Below are 17,225 nucleotides of genomic sequence, written 5' to 3'. Positions count from 1 at the left end.
CATCCAAACTTTGGTGCCGAATATCTCGGAATACCTTCACGCTAGAACTATACCGAATGGAGCAGTCTTTAAATACGACAGCCTCTAAGCTATCAATATAAATAAACATACGTTAGCCACAGTCGCTAAAAAGTTTACTAATCTATTTTGTTAATTAAGGTGTTCATGACGACAGTTGGCATCTCATTTTGCGTCTGCTTTGTTGCATAACCTGCACACGGAAATATATTTCGTGAAATACTCATGTTTTTTTTTTATATATATCAAAAGTCTAATTCTGAAAACCTGTATAAGTAGGATTCTAAGATAATGATAGGCGCGGAATTAAAAAAAAAAACCGTAGCAAAGGCGAGCTTACTTCTGGGCACCACTGCCTCTGTTGCTGGCGTCGGTCGGGCCAGAGTGGTCGGATGGGGTATATCTGCAAGAGCACCATTTGCACGGCTTTTTCTTTTGCATACGGCATTATTATGGCATATGCTGAACACCGTATTATGTAAACGTCGCCTTTTATTTGAGCAACAATTTTTCCCGCTGTATAGAGTTGAGCTTTCAGCTGAGTCCAAAAACGCTGTGCCACAAGCGCAGAATACGGACTGTTCATTCTCGAAGTTTTTGCAACGTTTCCAGTTCTACTAATTTGTGTCCTGTGCGTAGCCGTCCAAAATATGCTACTGCTGACGAGAATTAAGCTGACAGAATTACCTCCAGTTCTACCCATACAAGAAAAAGCAAATAACTTAGGCATAAGATATGCCTAACTCGTAGTAACGAATAGAGAGCGAATAATGATCTGAATTACGATAGACTCTGCTTTTTGATCTTAGTCAGGTGATCAAACATTTACCGTGAAAAATACAAAAGTGCCTTTACTGGCAAACGAAATACGGAAAACGTTGTCATGGACAGACCAACAAAGGAGCACTAATTCAGCCACCACATAATTTTCTCGCTTAAGATTACGGCAGAGATAAGGCAGGGAGATGTATTTTGCAAACACAAAATGAACAAGAGAGGCGGAAGCCTCAGCGACCTTGCCAATGTTTCAAGAGGAGACAAGAACTCTTGCCGAAACCTTGCCAAGCTCCCCAAGGCTTCCTCTTTCCTTGTTCAATTTATGCTTTCCTAAATTAGTCATTTATTAATACTGCAGTGAATTCTAAAGCTAAGGAATGCAAACGCAAGTGGAACAAGCATTTAATTACTTTAAAGTAGGAGCTGTTCAGTAAGATTGCTCTCATTATTAATAATACATCATGACTAACTCACCATAACCAATAATGTCCTAAATTCCTCAGTCTGCTCAGTTATATTCTCAGATTATGCTCCCCCCAAGCGCGATACTATGTGTCAAATGCCTTAATATCGCACCAAAACCTCTAATGCCTTTCTCGACGCTGCTTAGTTATTTACTAAAATCTGTCTGCGTTTTCAATAAGTTTATTGTATATTCGCGGTGTCGATGTTTAATAAAAGGCTTTCGCCTGGCCCTTTATGAAGGAACACAAGTTAGGTGCATGGCATTTGTCCAAACCTCTACGAATCATGAGCGTAGTTAAGCGCAGCTGTAGTGAAATTTCTTTTGCAAAGTATTAGTAAAGGCTCAAGTGAGTCCACAAGGCATTACAGTTAACTGCTTGCCTCACGTACTGTGAGGAATTCAATTGTTTTCACCTTATTTTAGCGATGTTCAGCGTGGTAGCGCAGCAGTTTGTGCCAATCCGTAAATTCTATGCAGCGGCCTAGACAGAGTTACCAAATGCACCCACTACATTTAACAACTTGTATTACTTGACAACGTATTAGAGCCCAAGTCTGTTCTCTGCACACTGAGAACTCTTGTAAGTTCCAGATTGAACTGACGTCCTAAAGAAGGAACTACGCCATGTTGGGCTGTTATGCGCCCAACTAAGCCAGCGCGGTTGCTTGTTAAACTGGGCCTGATTAAACATCCGGAATCAAATCTTTATTCTCCTCAAGACTTCCGAAAGGACATTATCTGATCCACTGTATGCATGCCATGAACTACACAACAAAACGCTTCAGCTCAGCGGTACGGAGAAATCTTCTTATCAGAGATGTCTCACCGTGCAGTCGTATGAAGCCTTCCTTCTCGCCGAAGGTGTTCTTGGCGTGGCACTTGTAGCGGCCGTAGTCTGACTGTCGTAGGTCGTGTATCTGGAGACGCATGCGTATGCGGTACGAGTCTACCTCTTCGGATGTGGTGTACTTCTTGCTCCGAAGCAGGATCTGGTCGTCTCCGCGAATCCACGCGGTAAGGGGCCGCGGCGAGGCTTCGACCACGCACTCGAGGAACACCGAGGTGCCCACTGCGGCTCCCACCAACTGCTCCGAGACGCGGATCTTGGGCCGGACTGCAGAGGCACGAAGTAGGAACAAGCGGGTGAGAAAGGTGCAAGCTCTACAATAGGTGGAGAGAACTGTGAACTCTCCCTGCTATTAATTTTTAGTTTGAGAACACTACTTCACGAGGCCTAACCGGCTCACCGAATTGTGTGAAGCTTGACCTTGAAGGTAACCTTTGCAAAACCTAGCATAGCAACAGCCCATGCAGAAATAAAATAAATATTTCCGCGAATGTAGTTCGAAGCGGCAGTGGAGAGCAGAGGCACCTTCGCTGGCCTCTGCACGAGAACATTATGCTATCGTCGCAGCCGGTCACGCCTCGTGTTAAACTGCAACACAATCTCGCACTGTGCAGTGCACGTCATCATCTTCATCAACTTCCGCCTGCGACGCGAACAGATCAGATCAGCTCAATCTCGATCAGAGCTTAATCTTGATCTAACATCGTCGCCAGATGTGTCGACGACGCACCAAATCAAAACTATGAGCCAACCAGGCTTAACGCATGCTTTCGCACGCCTATTCGGTTTAATTACGTAATAATGATACCACATTTTTGTTTTCTTTTATTCAATCAACAACGTTTTTTCTTCGATGTCGCCAGGCTTCACTTTGTGGAGGGATTTGCCTGGATACACTAAACGCAAAATTTAGGCGTTATCATTATATTACAAGCCTTATTATACAAGATATGTGTGACACGTTTTAACATGCGGCGAACCAGTAATGCATGCCGGACTTTGTTGTTAGCTGACCTGCAAATCATTGTTATGGCTTCCCGCATGGCATCCGCACGGAAAATTACTTGCAAGCTTTCGTTGCGGCTATTCTTCACTGTTCACTGATACCTTTTGTACAGGTGTGATATCTTTTGCCTCTGGTGGCTTCCCTCCGCTCATGCTTCAAGCCAAATGTCCCTCCTCTTCTCAGACAGCTACACACAAATAAGCATAAAAACAACTAAGTTATGGTGCCTAATTCCTTTTTCTGTTTCAATTGTTATTAGAGAGGGCTGCGCGGATTCCAAAGCCAATTGGCGACATTAATAATCATATTACCTGCAAACTGTAGCCAAATACATTCACACACAACCTTCTAGTGGATGCCATCTGATGGCACCTGCAGTATCTTTCCTATGTAATTTTTTTTTTTCAAAGTAAGATTTTCTTGGCGGCGTTCAAAATCGGGCAACATGTGAAGGAAAACTAAATCAAGCTTTGTAAGGCGACTTCAGCTGCATGCACGTAGCCTCCTCATTGACAATTACCATGCATGCCAAGCAGTGAAGCGTTGAAGCATTGCACTGAAGGAAGCTTTGCCTTACTTCATATATTTTTTCTTGACACTCCTATCATGCAGTGTAATTATGGTACCCTGACAGAAAGTACAGCATAGCTTGGCTCTTGAAACACTTTTCAGCTTTATAATTGAAAAGGGTCGCTTCGCTAACAGGTTTAGCAATTATCAGCGCGCTTGTAAAAAACGTATCAAAACGGTATTGACCACAGCGTAATAGCAACGGATGCTAAGCTTTCATTCTCGCTGGCGCGATATTACATTTTCTAGAAATTTAAGGACTTCCTCGTTTCCCTTCATAATCAAAATTTGTTTTTGTAAACCATTCTCCGCCGGTCTAAAAATACAAATCAATAGAAGCCTCTTTTTACAAAACATTGAAAGACGCGTAATGAGGAAGCTCTACTTAACTAACAAGGTTACAGCTAAAGTTCCCGAGGAAGCTTCTGGGGCGTCCATATTCGAACAAACTCACAAATTATCGATAGAAAGATAAACATAAAGAGTGAAGATAAAGAGAAAGATAAAGAGTGAATAAACATGTTTCTGGATATTAAAGCGTGGCCGTGGGCTCCACTCATCTTTTGAGCAGTGGGTGGAGCTTTGGGCAAAGTGTCAATATTTAACGCTGAGGGATAGGAGCAGTGACATTCTCGCAAGAAATGATTACTGTTCATCGGTTCGGTTCATCGTAGCATGAAAGAAGTGTATAAGTTGGACGTAACCTTTTACGAGAGGTTGCACCGAGCTGGCCGATATTCGGTAACACGTATCCGTTTTGCCGGCATTTTACTTTTCATGTGTACTACTTCATAACTTAACAAGCTGCAACTCATATCGCTTCTGTATTGATCCTACTGCACCATCTTTTACTAAAGACATGCCAGAAGAATTTTTTTATTGAATATAATCGACATGTTACTAAGTAAAGGTTCTTGCGATTCGCTGCTTGATTTAAAGGTGAGATTGCCCAGTTTCATGCTATTTTTGTTAAAACAGCTAGTGATAAAGCTTTACGGTATAAAAATAATTAAAGCAATGAGGAATAAAACTAAAACAAAATTACAACTACTTGTGCTAAGATGTGGGTGCAACTGCCGAAGAAATGAACTCTTTTTTTCAAATGGAACACTTTTTTCTGAGGTTTTCTTCTTAGTTCCAAAATATTTCTTGTTCCATTAACAATAAGGCGGGGGGGGGGGGGGGGGGGGGGTGTAGGAAGGTGCCGTCTGTCTAGGCCTCAGCTTACTATCTGTAGCGTTAACTGAAATGCGGCCTCACTTCCGGTGATCAAATGCTTTAACCACTATTGGTTGGCGTTCCTGAGCTAGAAACGGCCGTTCCAGGAAGCCATCGTTCATGGTTGAGCTAATTGTCAGATACTCACAGTTCACTTGCAGGAGTATCCTTTGGCTGACCGACGGTGGAACTCCGTTCTTGGCGATGCACAGATAGGCGCCCATGTCCTCCCGGTTGACCTGGCTGATGTTGAGGTACTCGCCTTCCACCGTCATCACTGCATGACGTACAGTCATTGTTGACGTTTCAAGAAGCACGTCACTACAAGCAACCGCAGGTGACGTATCAAACTAACTGCATCCCTTTAACAAACAAACGAATAGTACAGCAAACGCTTTTTATACAAGCAGTGCTGCTAATCTCACTGCATAATCGGCATACGCCGGCGATATTTTTTAACAACGATTGGCTAAAAGTAAAACTGTTTATTAGTCAATAAATTTGAATGTGACAGCATTAGAGTTATCGTCGCACCTAAACCGCGCCGAAGTCTAAGACCAAATTCACTGATTGGTCGAGAGATACCACGTGACTCGTGACATCATTTCCACGTGATCTGATAGGCCAGTCTTATTGGTCTAGAAAGGTAACGTCATTTTGTGACGCCATCACAACCTGCCCACCGGGCTGTGAGAAACCTATAGTTTCTATACAGCAGCCTAGTTAGAAAATCGAAATCAAAAAATCAGAAAAAAAGTTTAATATATGCAAATGTTGGCACCCTTGCAGTAAAGCGGATACCTGCTACTGCAGCAAGCAGTACAAATCTGGTGGTTGATGAATCGACAATTGCAAAGAAACTGACGCGAACACATACAAATGTTGCAACAGAAGCTGCCACAAATGCGAAATGTAATGCTCTCGCATTCCACTCTTAACGTGTTCTTGGTTTCATGGTTCGCAACGATTACTCCACCGTCGGCTGAAATACTCGCTGTGATTATGGATACAAAAACTATTATGGCATTATTTCTATTGACCACGCAGCAGGATTAGAAAATTTTCCATGCGAGATATTTTTGCAACCGTGCGTCTGCACAAATCTCACATACCGAAGTCTTCTCTGCTGTACTATAGAGTACTATACAGGCATACAGGCATAAGAGAAAGATGGGTGGCCTAAACCCGTTTTTCATTATTACATGGTGGTCTTTATCGATCATGCAGATAGCCTGCCCCAAGGTTATAAAAGATGTAAGGTGCTAGTTAGCAGAATGCAGGTATCGCTGGTGCAGCGCATTTTTATTACAGCGCCTGCAGCGTCGCCGGTCTGTCTCACCGCTTGGCCCTCAACATTTCGCTCTCGTAAATGGGGCAAAAGCGTAGCGCCACAGTGTTCACGACGTCGAACTACCCCTTAACGCTTCTACCAAGTTTTCAGAGATCAGCGCATGTTCTAACGCGCAAAGTATTTAGAAAACTCATAAAAATTACCTGCATTATTGGTATTTATAAATAATAACGATAAAAAAAGTAAAGCTTACGAGGTGGGGTAACTTCTCGAGCCACCACACGATCGCTTAGCGAGAGACGGATAATTGCAGTAATGTGGGAACGGGCGCGACTCTGCAGGCACTGTACTAAAGGCGGCACAGGCTAGTGCGTACCATGCTTGATAAGTACTTCTTATTTAGGTTTCCTAATACGTTATGCAACCAGCTCTTAGATGCTGTTGTAAATAGTAAATTGAAAGTAAAAAAAAATGTCGATGATCATGCGGAACGTCATACTGAGGTCTTTCCAGCCAGCTACTTGCCATATGCCTCCATACCCCTCGTTGCGCTCATTTCTGCTCGGCAAAAAAAAAAAATAAAAAAGAAAGGTTCCTTTAAATTTTATACAGCGCCTCATACAAGCGTCAGCTCGTTTCCCCTTCAGTCGAACAATGCAGTTTACGACGAGGCATTTGATCGACGTTGCAGGAAATTATCAAATTCCTCGATGCGAGCAGCCTCCAAGGTTACTTCTTCAAGGGGCCTGACATCGCGAGGAGGTTACGAGCACAAAGTAGAGGCAGCGATATTTTCGTGTGGCACATACGGATGCAGATTGTACAAATAGCGATGCAACTGTTGTGACTTCCGTCACAAACGCTGTATAGTTGATATAGTTCTCCTAATCTTTCTTCCTCAAGAGGCGCTCGCTCACCGAGTGTGATACACCACCGTCTATCCTCCCCAATGCAACGCCGGATATAAAACGTTTAACAGCAAAGATCCGTTAGTGCTTAAACTGGGGACGCAGAGATTAACTCCATCTTAATTTTCTGTTTTAAGGACAAAGCTGCGCTGGTTGGTATCTCACGTAGCAAGACAATTGCTAGCGTGAAAGAGTATAAACCGAGACGAAGAAAACGACACGACGAAAGCTAGACAAGTACATATATGTTCTATTTCTTGGCTTCGGTTCATGTTCGTTCACGCTAACAATTAAGGCCTCCTACTTACATCTTCATTTTTTTACTCTAAATGTTACGCATAGTGCCTATTATGAGCACTAAAAGCAGTGTACAACGGGCAAGTGGTCCATCTCTTTGTACGATGAAGATGAAGATGGAAAGTTCAGAGAGTAGTGATCGCACAAGTGCCTCATTAACGATATAGAAAGGATACTATTTTTGCACGACGTGCGTGAGGTTTTCCTCCGCGATGTTTGCGCCTGAGTTACCGGGGCATGCTCACCCGAGTTCTTGCGTCCGCTGTAGCGCTCAAGGTTGATCTCGCGACCGTCCTCCCTTCGCCAGAGGATGGTGGCCGGCGGGTATCCGCTGGCGCGGCAGTGAAGGCTCACGCGTGAACCTTCGTCCACCGTCTCGTCCGAGCTGGTCTCTTCGTCCAGGATGGAAGGCGGCACTGGAAAGAGTGGCAACCATGAATTATACGCCTGCAGAATCCTCAGCATCTGTACCGCGCATTGTGCCTGGTTAGAATTCGCAAATATGCGCTTCGAATACATTCACCTTCGAATAATCACCACTGGGAAAGCTTACCTGTTCCTTTGACAACCTCAAGTCTTTACAGGTCGTCGCTAGACTTGAAAAGTAATTTCTCTTGTCTTCTAGCGTGCCGACTTTATTTTGCAAGAAAAAAAAATTCTGGGTGACAACTTTTAAAGTAGAAAAACTAGCCCAGCATAGGCAAGGCTTTCTGACGGCGAAACATGAAAGGTCGGATTTTTTTATTTGTTAATGTGCGCATTTTGGTCGTGAGGCGCGTGTGGTGTGTTGGTGACGTTAATGAAATTGACGCATAAGTGCATCTTCACGCCATTTTTTACGCCACTTGAAATCATTGATTATGAAGAGGTGTAATAAATAACTTTCCCTTAACAGCTCTGTCGCCAGCTTCGACGGTTCTAACAGTTATCGCGTTATGAGGTGATCTCCGCTTATAACTCTTTTGTTGTTTGTTTTGCTTCATATTACACCTAAGGGTAATGGAGTGAATTCCAAGAGAAGGCAAGCGTAGCAGAGGACGGCAGAAAGTTAGGTGGGCGGATGAGATTAAGAAGTTTGCGGGGATACAGGGCCGCAACTGGCAAAGGACAGGGTTAATTGGGGAGACATGGGAGAGGCCTTTGCCCTGCAGTGGGTGTAGTCAGGCTGATGATGGCGATGATGATGACACCTAGTTTCTGAATTTTCGTCCAAGGTCGGCGGCAAACAAAAGTTCATATACGATTGGAAACAAACACAGAAGACTAAACAAAAGAACGACATGGTCGCCAAGGTTATAAAGGCCAGTCGACTCACCGAGCACGTCCAGGAATCCGACCTCGGTGATCATGGGCTCCGTGTTGATCTGGCACATGTAGAAGCCCTTGTCCGAGGGCTGCGCGTTTCGGATGTGCAGCTGCCAGTGGCGCTCGTTGTTGTCGCTCACGCGCAGCCTCGGCTCGCCCACGATGATGTGCCGGTGGTAGGTGAGCAGCGTCTCCGTGTCCATCTTGATCCACGCCACCTGCGCAGCGGCACCGCACAGAGGGCGCCGTCGTCAGTGTTTTTTTTTTTTTCAGAAAGCGATCTGCTCGAAGCAGAACTCGAAGACTTTTCACGGTTTTCAGCAGATAATACTTAACGTTCTGTCTGAAATTTCTCTCGCATATGGAAGACAGCGCACTTAACCAGGATATAATAAAGACCGTTCTTTAATTGGTTCAAGAGTACGCAGTGTTTGGTTTACTGTGATTGCAACTGTCAAGTCTCCTTCCTTCCGACACCTTCTTTTACTTTAGTGACAATTGAGGTCTGTGTGCGTGGAAGAGAACACAAGAGCTGAAGGGGCCTGACGATGGTAGTTTTCAATAAGAAATAGGAAATATTTCATGGACCGCCATACATGAAGCTTCATACCGGAATGTAGCGCTGGAGAATACAAATGGCCGCTTTTGGATTGGCGCATCCACAGCCATAGATTCTAAAGTAACGTAAGGAATTCTCGGGTCCTCGCTTCGGAAGCTGAATAAAAGAGAACGGGAGGGGGTGAAAGGGGAGTGGGCAGTGGCGTCCTTGTAGCCCTTAAGTTAGAACAGTGGGCGCGTCAGTGAACACATTCAGCATTGAAGAGGTATGTGGCTTTCAAGGGCAGATCAGAGAATCCGTTGATTTTAAGAGCAAATTTCATTGTGTGAATTTCTTCTCTTGTGCACATTTAGAACCATCGTTTTTTGTCTCTTTAAGCATATAAAGGCTTCACCTTGTCCTTCCAAGTAAAGTTGAGACTAGAAATAGAAAAATAGTGCGCTGATGCTAGGCCGACGGCGAAGTTCTTAAAAGAGCATAAATGAACATCTATTTTGTAAAATTTTCATTGTCGTTTCACTCTGGTCTCAAAGTAACTTGCCGAGCTTCAATGACATCCTGCACTAAGACCGCATCTGGGACCAAGGTGTACAAGAGGTTTGAACGATTCCAAAGCAGACAACTCTGAACTGTGTACGAAGAACGCAGTAGACGGACGTCTTCCGATAATGCCAACTTTGCGGCCATTGGGTAATACTTGCTAGGAAAACCGGAAATAAGTGCGAAGAGACTGGATGATATTTTCAGCATTCCAAAAAGTTAAGAAGCAGCATGCAGTGGAGAGTACTAACAGAAGAAACCGCCGACCAGTAAAAACCGCGTCATCTCGTGCAGTCAGTGAATGAGATGGTTTCGATGTGCCTCATCCGAGGAATGATTACTGCTGTTTTCCCATACAGCGAGGATGAAAAAGTGAAATCAACCGTCTACACGTACCGCTGCTTGCGGTCCGTGTTCAAAGGCCTCCAGCGCCATCATAATCGTGTAGTGAATGAATTAATTTTGCATCACGATTACACACCTATGCAATGGACAACGAACTTCCTTCTCTTCACTGGACCTGCGGCAAGAAATTGCTGCAGCCAGCGCTGTATTCCTTAGAGCTTTCTCCTTGTGGCTTTTGGTTATTAATATGTGCGAAACTTTTTATTTCCGGAAAAGCATTGAATGACAGAAAGGAGGTCAATTGTGCCGAGAACTTTGAGTTGCAAAAAAATAAATAATCACGATTTTGAAGCTCGTTTAGAACGGAGATTCTATAGCATGAGGAAATGCATAGACACTGGTTGCGATTACGTGAAAAATATTGAAAAAAAATACAATTTATTCAGGCGCAATTGAAGTTTTTCTGTCCTTAATCAATCAACCAAAGTTAGCATAATTCTCGACCACCCCTCAGAAAAAAAGTTTTTCAGTTTGGGATTGCAGTGCTAGCAATGGCAGGCGTCACAAGACGGAGAAGGTGCAGCATGTGGGAAGCTGGTTAAAGGGAAGCTGAAGAGATTTTCGAATTCATTAAGATGCTCACGTATGGTTTTGGGAACCTTAAAAATCATGCAGCTGAAATTTTTTTCCAGATTAATCACTTAGGAGCGCCGTAATCGCCGTTTAAAACTGCGCGGTAGCTCCGCCCCCCGCTGTCCGCCGAGCGCTGCTGATGACACTGACGATGCGAGCCGAAACCGGAAACCGTGGGGTGGTGACGTAAACGTTGGTGTTCCGTCGCCTCGCAGCCTCCGCGACCGTGCTTGTTTCTGCGTGCGTGCCATCAAAAGCTGCTTCGAGCTGCCGTGTGTTTCTTTATTTGTGCGTTTTTATGTTTGTGGTGACGTACAGAAACGTGTGCAGCATCGAGTGAAGCGGTGAACCATTATGCCGGCGTTCTGCGCAGCCTTCGGCTGCACTAACACCAGCGGCCGCGACGATGTGGTCTTTCATTATTTCCCGCAAAATAAGAAGCTTTCCGCGTGGTGGGTCGCTGCTGTGAAGCGAAGGGATTTCAAGCCCTCAAAGACTACAGTGCTATGCTCTGGCCACTTTCGTGATGAAGACTATAACCAGAGCCTGTCGATAATGCGTTCATCGGGCCTGTCAACAAAGTCAGCTCGACTGAAACCCGGCGCAATACAGTCTGTCTTCGCGCGCAGGAGCTCGTCACTGCCATCGAGGCCAGCTTTCGCGAAAAGGACGAAGCTCGAGGTAAGAATTTGTGTATTAACTCTATGAGAATTTGACTGCGCGAACCGGTGTTCTGTGTAGTGTATGGCGCGTTATTTCGTGGACGCAAGACTTTCGGTAGTAGTGAGATGAATGGCGCTGGAATGAGAACGTCAGGACGGCAGCAAACTGCAGCTTACAAAATAAGTGCTTAGCCTTTATGCTTGCAGGCTTGCATCATGCATCTCGTATAGCATTACTCATATCAGAGCTCGGCCCTAAATTTTTTGGCTGAATAAAAATCTTAAACTGCTACTAATACTGCAAGAGCTGGAGCGACGCGAAGTGCGCCTCACAACCGGAGACTGCGCACCGCGCGTGAGCAGAGAACTTCGTTCGGTATGCGAGCATGTGAAAAGACGTTATATGCAGCCTCTTTACTCAATTATGTTGGAGCTCACATATTCTAGGATTCATGCGTAGCCCTCAGTGGCGAGAACATAGGGAGTAATACGCGGCACATTTTTCTTCGTGCTCGGAGCGCCGAGAAAACTCTGCAGATGTTTCTGGTATACGGGCGCGCGGCGGTTCGTTTTCAATTTGGTTTCGCCTGGGGCTTGGCTGATAGCCGCCTCGTCAGCGCCCAATGTGCGCAGTCATGGCGCTTGCAGTCCGGCCCCAAAGCGTACACTCTTTTTTTTTTTTAGTGATCTACGTCGGACGCGCCCGCTGGCGCTGTGTTAGCGCGTGAAGTTGCCTGCCAGGGTGTAAGTTTTTAAAGATATATTTTTTGCTTGGCTATAGTATTTGCAGGAGGTGCTCCAAATCTGCAAATACAACATAATATGAAAATAAAAATTTAAGATATGCATTTTAGTGAGCTAATGGAAGCCTTCTGCCTATTACTGGTGTCTTCCATATCCCCCAATATGGCCCCAGGGATAAAATTAATACAAGGTTAGTCACCCATTTTTTAAAATAAATTTTGGACCTTCTAAAGAAACACCTGGTATATAATAAATGACCTCACTTTGCACGGAGCTCGCCAATCAACAAAATGGTTTATGAAATAAACCAGAAGATTTTACTCATACTGAAGCACACTTTTGTTCTCTTTGCAACAATAACATCATATGGCTTATGCCTTTCAGGTTCTTGCCGAACTGCTGCAAGATCAAGACTGCACACCAGACGATAGTGCAAATCAAGAGTGCATGGAAAATGACACCTGGAGGCTGCACACCAGACAGTCAAGAATGCACACCAAACAGAAATACAAATCAGGACTGTGCAACAAGTCGAATGCCACTGGCAGATGCTGCTGAAGACCCTGCACTGAACTTTTGTAAAAGTGCTGACAAGTCTGTTCAAGTTCTAAGGCAGCCAATACCAGTAAAGTGTTCTGCCAGGAATACATTTATAATAACCCATGTAGTCGTCAAAAATTGCCGAGTGCAGCATGGCTTCATACATTAATAATAATATATAATTGTGCACCACGTGTGCTACAGCCAGCCTTGCGATTCGGCCTGCTCGGTTGCAGCCCGAGGCCATCGAGTTAGTGAAAAAAATCACTTGTCGCTTGATCTGAGAACAGCACGGTAAAGGCGGCCGCAAACGGATGGAGATATTCCTACAAGGGCTTGCAGTATGAAGCAACTCGCTTAAACAAGGATTTTAATTTGCTGCCAGATACCATCTTGGCACGCAGAACGGAAGGCGCACGTTTGTCACCTCGAAGAGTTCTGCTGCAAAGCGCCGCGAACTTCTGTTTTACGCGCGTGTTATGAACCGAGCCGGCACGCAGCGACCGTGAAGTGATACCAGCATAAAATTTGCGTGCAAAAAGAGCCTGATAACTTCTTGCGCATATCAGTGGTCTGTGTGGATTACATGCAGATTTGCGGCAGCACCGACAAGCGGCAAGACAACAGTGCCGACGATCGCATCCCGCTTACATTGCATTAGGAAAATTTCGTGGAGCAGTGCTATACAACGTTTGCTCGCTTCAAAATTAATTTATTGTATCTCTGAATGAAGTTTGGCTAGAAAAGTATGCTTACGAAAGGACATTTCAAACACGTGGAGATGCTGACACTTCGCTTTCGTTCAAGCCAAAAGCACCGCTTGCGCCAGCATCGTTGCTTCCTTGGAGCGGTTTGCTCTTTGCGATTGGTTCGTACATGTAGGGGGTGACGCCAAGATCCTCCTGGTAATCTTCGATGTGCTCCATCGTGATATAAGCATCAAACCAACAGCCCAAACCACCGCGCGACGCGCTTCATGTTCTACATCGGAGGCGACCGAGCCGGGCTCACCGAGCCAACGCCAGTGTTCACGTCACGAGGCGCCCAACCAATCACAGGCGGCAACGAGGCGCGCGAGCTGGCCCGAGGCTGCTGCTGCACTTTTCGCCAAAATAAAATAGGTTTACGCTTTCCTCTGCCTATTTTCGATGCGGAATTCGAATTCCGAGGGTGGAAAACTGTAAAGTGCATCTCTTCACTCAATTTTTTTGGGAAACCTTTCAGCATCCCTTTAACTAAAATTTCATACTTTGTTTTTGTGTCGCAATTAGGCATTTATATTTTTAAAATATGCGGTAATAAATTACACATAGATAATTTTTTACTGTGGTTTTTCTTCACGCTGTAGCCCAAGAAATTCGCACAATCTCAGCGTGTCAAATCGTGACTGGGCAGCCGAAAACCACTCGGAGTTACAGCCAAATTAAATGGGCAACATGATTACAGGCTAATGTTAAAGGTACGGTCAGTGTCCAGTGTCAAATGTTGCCTGTAGGCGGTTTTCATGAGATTACAGGGGCGACTGGATATATTCATTATGATTGCGTTACGGACGACTGCTTACGTGGACGTTTGATGTTGAAAATAAATTTGACTTTGACTTTGATTAGTCAGCCTATAGTTATAATCGTGCTAGTAAAATTTCGAGACGATTTCGCCTTTGTTTGTCGCTAGTGGTAGTCTTGCGTGAGATAGTGTGAGCCAGGCAGCTTGTCTTTTTTTGGTGGAGTAGAGGAATAAACGAGAGGCAGAGAAAAACAATGACTGAGGTTTGAAAATGGCAGGCGTGAAACCGGAGCTTTAGACTGGTGACATCAACGGTGAAGACTCTTGTAAAACAAGGTGAATTACTTAACTAGAAACGCAATTTTTTTTTTACATTGAGCCCTACGGGTAATCAAGGCCGAAAGACTACCAATTTTTCATGCGGAGAAAAAAAGTCAGTTGTTTTGCCAGTCATTGTCGCTAGAGTTTTAACTGATGAAGGTGAGGCGCTTTTTCGTGTTCTTGTGCTCAGAAATTTTATTAGAGAAGTGATACCAATCGTATCTAATCGTGTGTATAGGTACAAAGCGAGAACAAAGAAGTCGCTTTTTTTCCGCCGAAAGTATTCTCGAAGCACCCTGTGTTCTCAAGTTGGTTTGCAAGCAAGTAGTGGGTAGAATGCACGTGAAGGTCAATGATACAATTATTTTCGTCAGATTTTATTTGATCCTTGCCGTCCGCCCGTCTGTGTGACTGATTCCGCAGACAGAAAACACATCGTGAAACCAAGGTGCTAACATATTCGGAATGAAATGGCATTCGAATGAAAACGCAGTACCCCCCCCCCCCTCCCCCGCCATCTGTCTTTAGATAACAACTCACTGTATCCTCATGTACACGTATCGTAATGATACCTCCAATTACGCAGACAGTCATACACAATTCTCTTTTCGCGCTTGAAATAGGACCGCTATCCGTTTATGATCATCCATCTTAAGAAACAGAGCCCCGTTTTTGGGTAGGTCCATCTAGTCCGGGGAAGTTATCTCTTTAGAAATGCAGGCCAGGTGCCCGATAACAACTCTGCTGCCATGGTCCTTGCAAGCGTTCCAGTGGTGCGTGGAAACTTTCTGTTCCCATGTTCTCTCTGCATTGCTGGCATCATCATCATCGTCATCAGCCTGACTACGCCCACGGCAGGGCAAAGGCCCCTCCCTTATCTCTCAAATTAACCCTGCCCTATGCCAGTTGCGGCCACCGTATCCATGCCAACTCCTTAATCTCATCCGCCCACTTAACTTTGTGCTGCCCCCTGCTACGCTTGCTTGTTTACCAGAACTCTCGCAATGACACTTGGCCGCCTTTCTGTCAGAACTCTGTTCATGGGTCGCTCTTAGAGGGTGCTGGAAGGAGGGGGGGGGGGGGGGGGGGGTCGTTACGCACTGCGTAGTTTGTGGACTTTTTTCCTCTAAAAAAAAAATGAGATGCAACATGTTTTTCTATAAAAGCCCCTCCGGCCTATGCTTTCTATTCAGCGTGCAAACATGCGTCTAGCAGCGCTCCCAAAATATATTTTTTTTACTGCAAAACTCTGGCAGTAGCGTCCGAATCTCCGCCGCCGAGCCACCCACGCAACGGAGCAAACAACATGGTTCCGCGCGTGGGGGTCCCTCTTTGACTGGGTCGCGGCGCCGCTGCAGAGTGGCGTCGATTTCATGAAAATTGCCAGTGGTTATTCGGGAACAAACGGGCAGAAAACTCATTTCTTTAAAACTATCACAACATTGAGTGAGGAAAGGAAAACTTTATTTTATGAACTGCCACTCAGGTGTACGTTTAACGAAATAAAACACTTATTCTCAGAGATATATTTCTCTTCTGCCAGTAACTTTCGTCCTCTTCAGGGCACTCATGTTTACGCGTCAAAAAGATTTCTGAGCAGCTTATGTTTGAGGCGAGTCCCATCAACGGTTTCAGTTTTATTACATCTGCAATAACTCGCAACCTGCCCTCCTGCCCCCTCCTCCCGTTCAACCTTACGTTATTATTAATTGGAAAGTTGTTTGCTGGTGGAAGAGAGATAAAACCAAAACCTTCATTTCGCCACCCAGGTGCTGGTCGCAGTTTCAAGTACGTGGATTGAGGGTGCAGTTCGGCGAGGTGTGGTTGTTACCCAACACGTGTGTGACATAGACCTCTAGAAGCGGCAGTAGTGTTGGGTGCATTGCAGTAAGAGAACTAGCCCTCTTTTCGCAGTAATAGGACACATCGATTGTACGTCGGGGAGGGGGGGGGGGGGGGGGGCAGGTAGAGGAGAGGTAGTGCGGTGACGGTGTAGCGCTTGAGCGCGCCCAGTTGTATGTGTATTGTCAGGGTAGTTGCTCCATTCCGGACAGCGACAGTTCTACATGAGGTGATTGTGCTGCCATTATTTTGTACGTATTGATGAGTCGTCTGGCTTTTCATTATCATTTCACCATGCTACGTCTCGCCGATGCCCAACGGATTCGCCATCTATATAAAGTAGGAGGAGGAGTCTATACTAACGCTCGTAGAAGCGTTTTGTAACTTCCGCAACTTCCTATTCGTTACCAGGAGCTAACTCCAAACGGAGGACTTTGCCTGCTGTGCAGTTGTTCCAGGCAAACTTTTATCGGAGGTAGTAAAAAAAATCTGGCAAGGCAGGAATCCTGCTTTGTTCTCAAGTGTTTGTAATCGGCTATAGCTGCACAATTTACCACTTCCTTCTACGTCGTAGAACGCAACAGCTGAGAGAAAATCATGAATCGCATTGATACCTGCGCACCACTGGAAAGGCGTTTTAAAATTACGATTAACTGATGCAATAACGCTGTTTAATAAAGCATTTCAATAAATTAGTAATACCTTCACCATAACTTTTCACTGTACTAAGTACAGGATGACACAACCAGAAGGATTAAATACGCCTTGCTACCATACCTTGTTGCAGAAAAATTTCTTTTCTGATAAATAGACGGCACGTGTTATGTTTA

The 17,225-nt window shown here is 44.9% G+C and overlaps 1 protein-coding gene across 2 annotated transcripts in view; it reads right to left on the bottom strand.

Annotated features, from left to right (window-relative positions):
• LOC149342897 (lachesin-like) overlaps positions 1 to 17,225 on the bottom strand; it is a 136,692-nt gene that overhangs the window by 5,350 nt on the left and 114,117 nt on the right. For both annotated transcript variants that reach the window (XM_089542256.1, XM_089542257.1), the window contains 5 exons: positions 8,714 to 8,921; positions 7,644 to 7,814; positions 5,051 to 5,179; positions 2,088 to 2,375; positions 359 to 421 (listed from right to left, as the gene is read on the bottom strand). In XM_089542256.1, the coding sequence (XP_089398382.1) occupies positions 359 to 421; positions 2,088 to 2,375; positions 5,051 to 5,179; positions 7,644 to 7,814; positions 8,714 to 8,921 (859 nt within the window). The remainder of the gene's footprint in view (positions 1 to 358; positions 422 to 2,087; positions 2,376 to 5,050; positions 5,180 to 7,643; positions 7,815 to 8,713; positions 8,922 to 17,225) is intronic.

Source organism: Amblyomma mixtum, chromosome 5 (assembly GCF_055824585.1).
Source record: "Amblyomma mixtum isolate Tamu chromosome 5, ASM5582458v1, whole genome shotgun sequence".
Lineage (NCBI taxonomy): Eukaryota > Metazoa > Arthropoda > Arachnida > Ixodida > Ixodidae > Amblyomma > Amblyomma mixtum.
The sequence above is the reverse complement of the archived record's forward strand: the minus strand, read 5'-3'. Positions and strand labels throughout refer to the sequence as shown.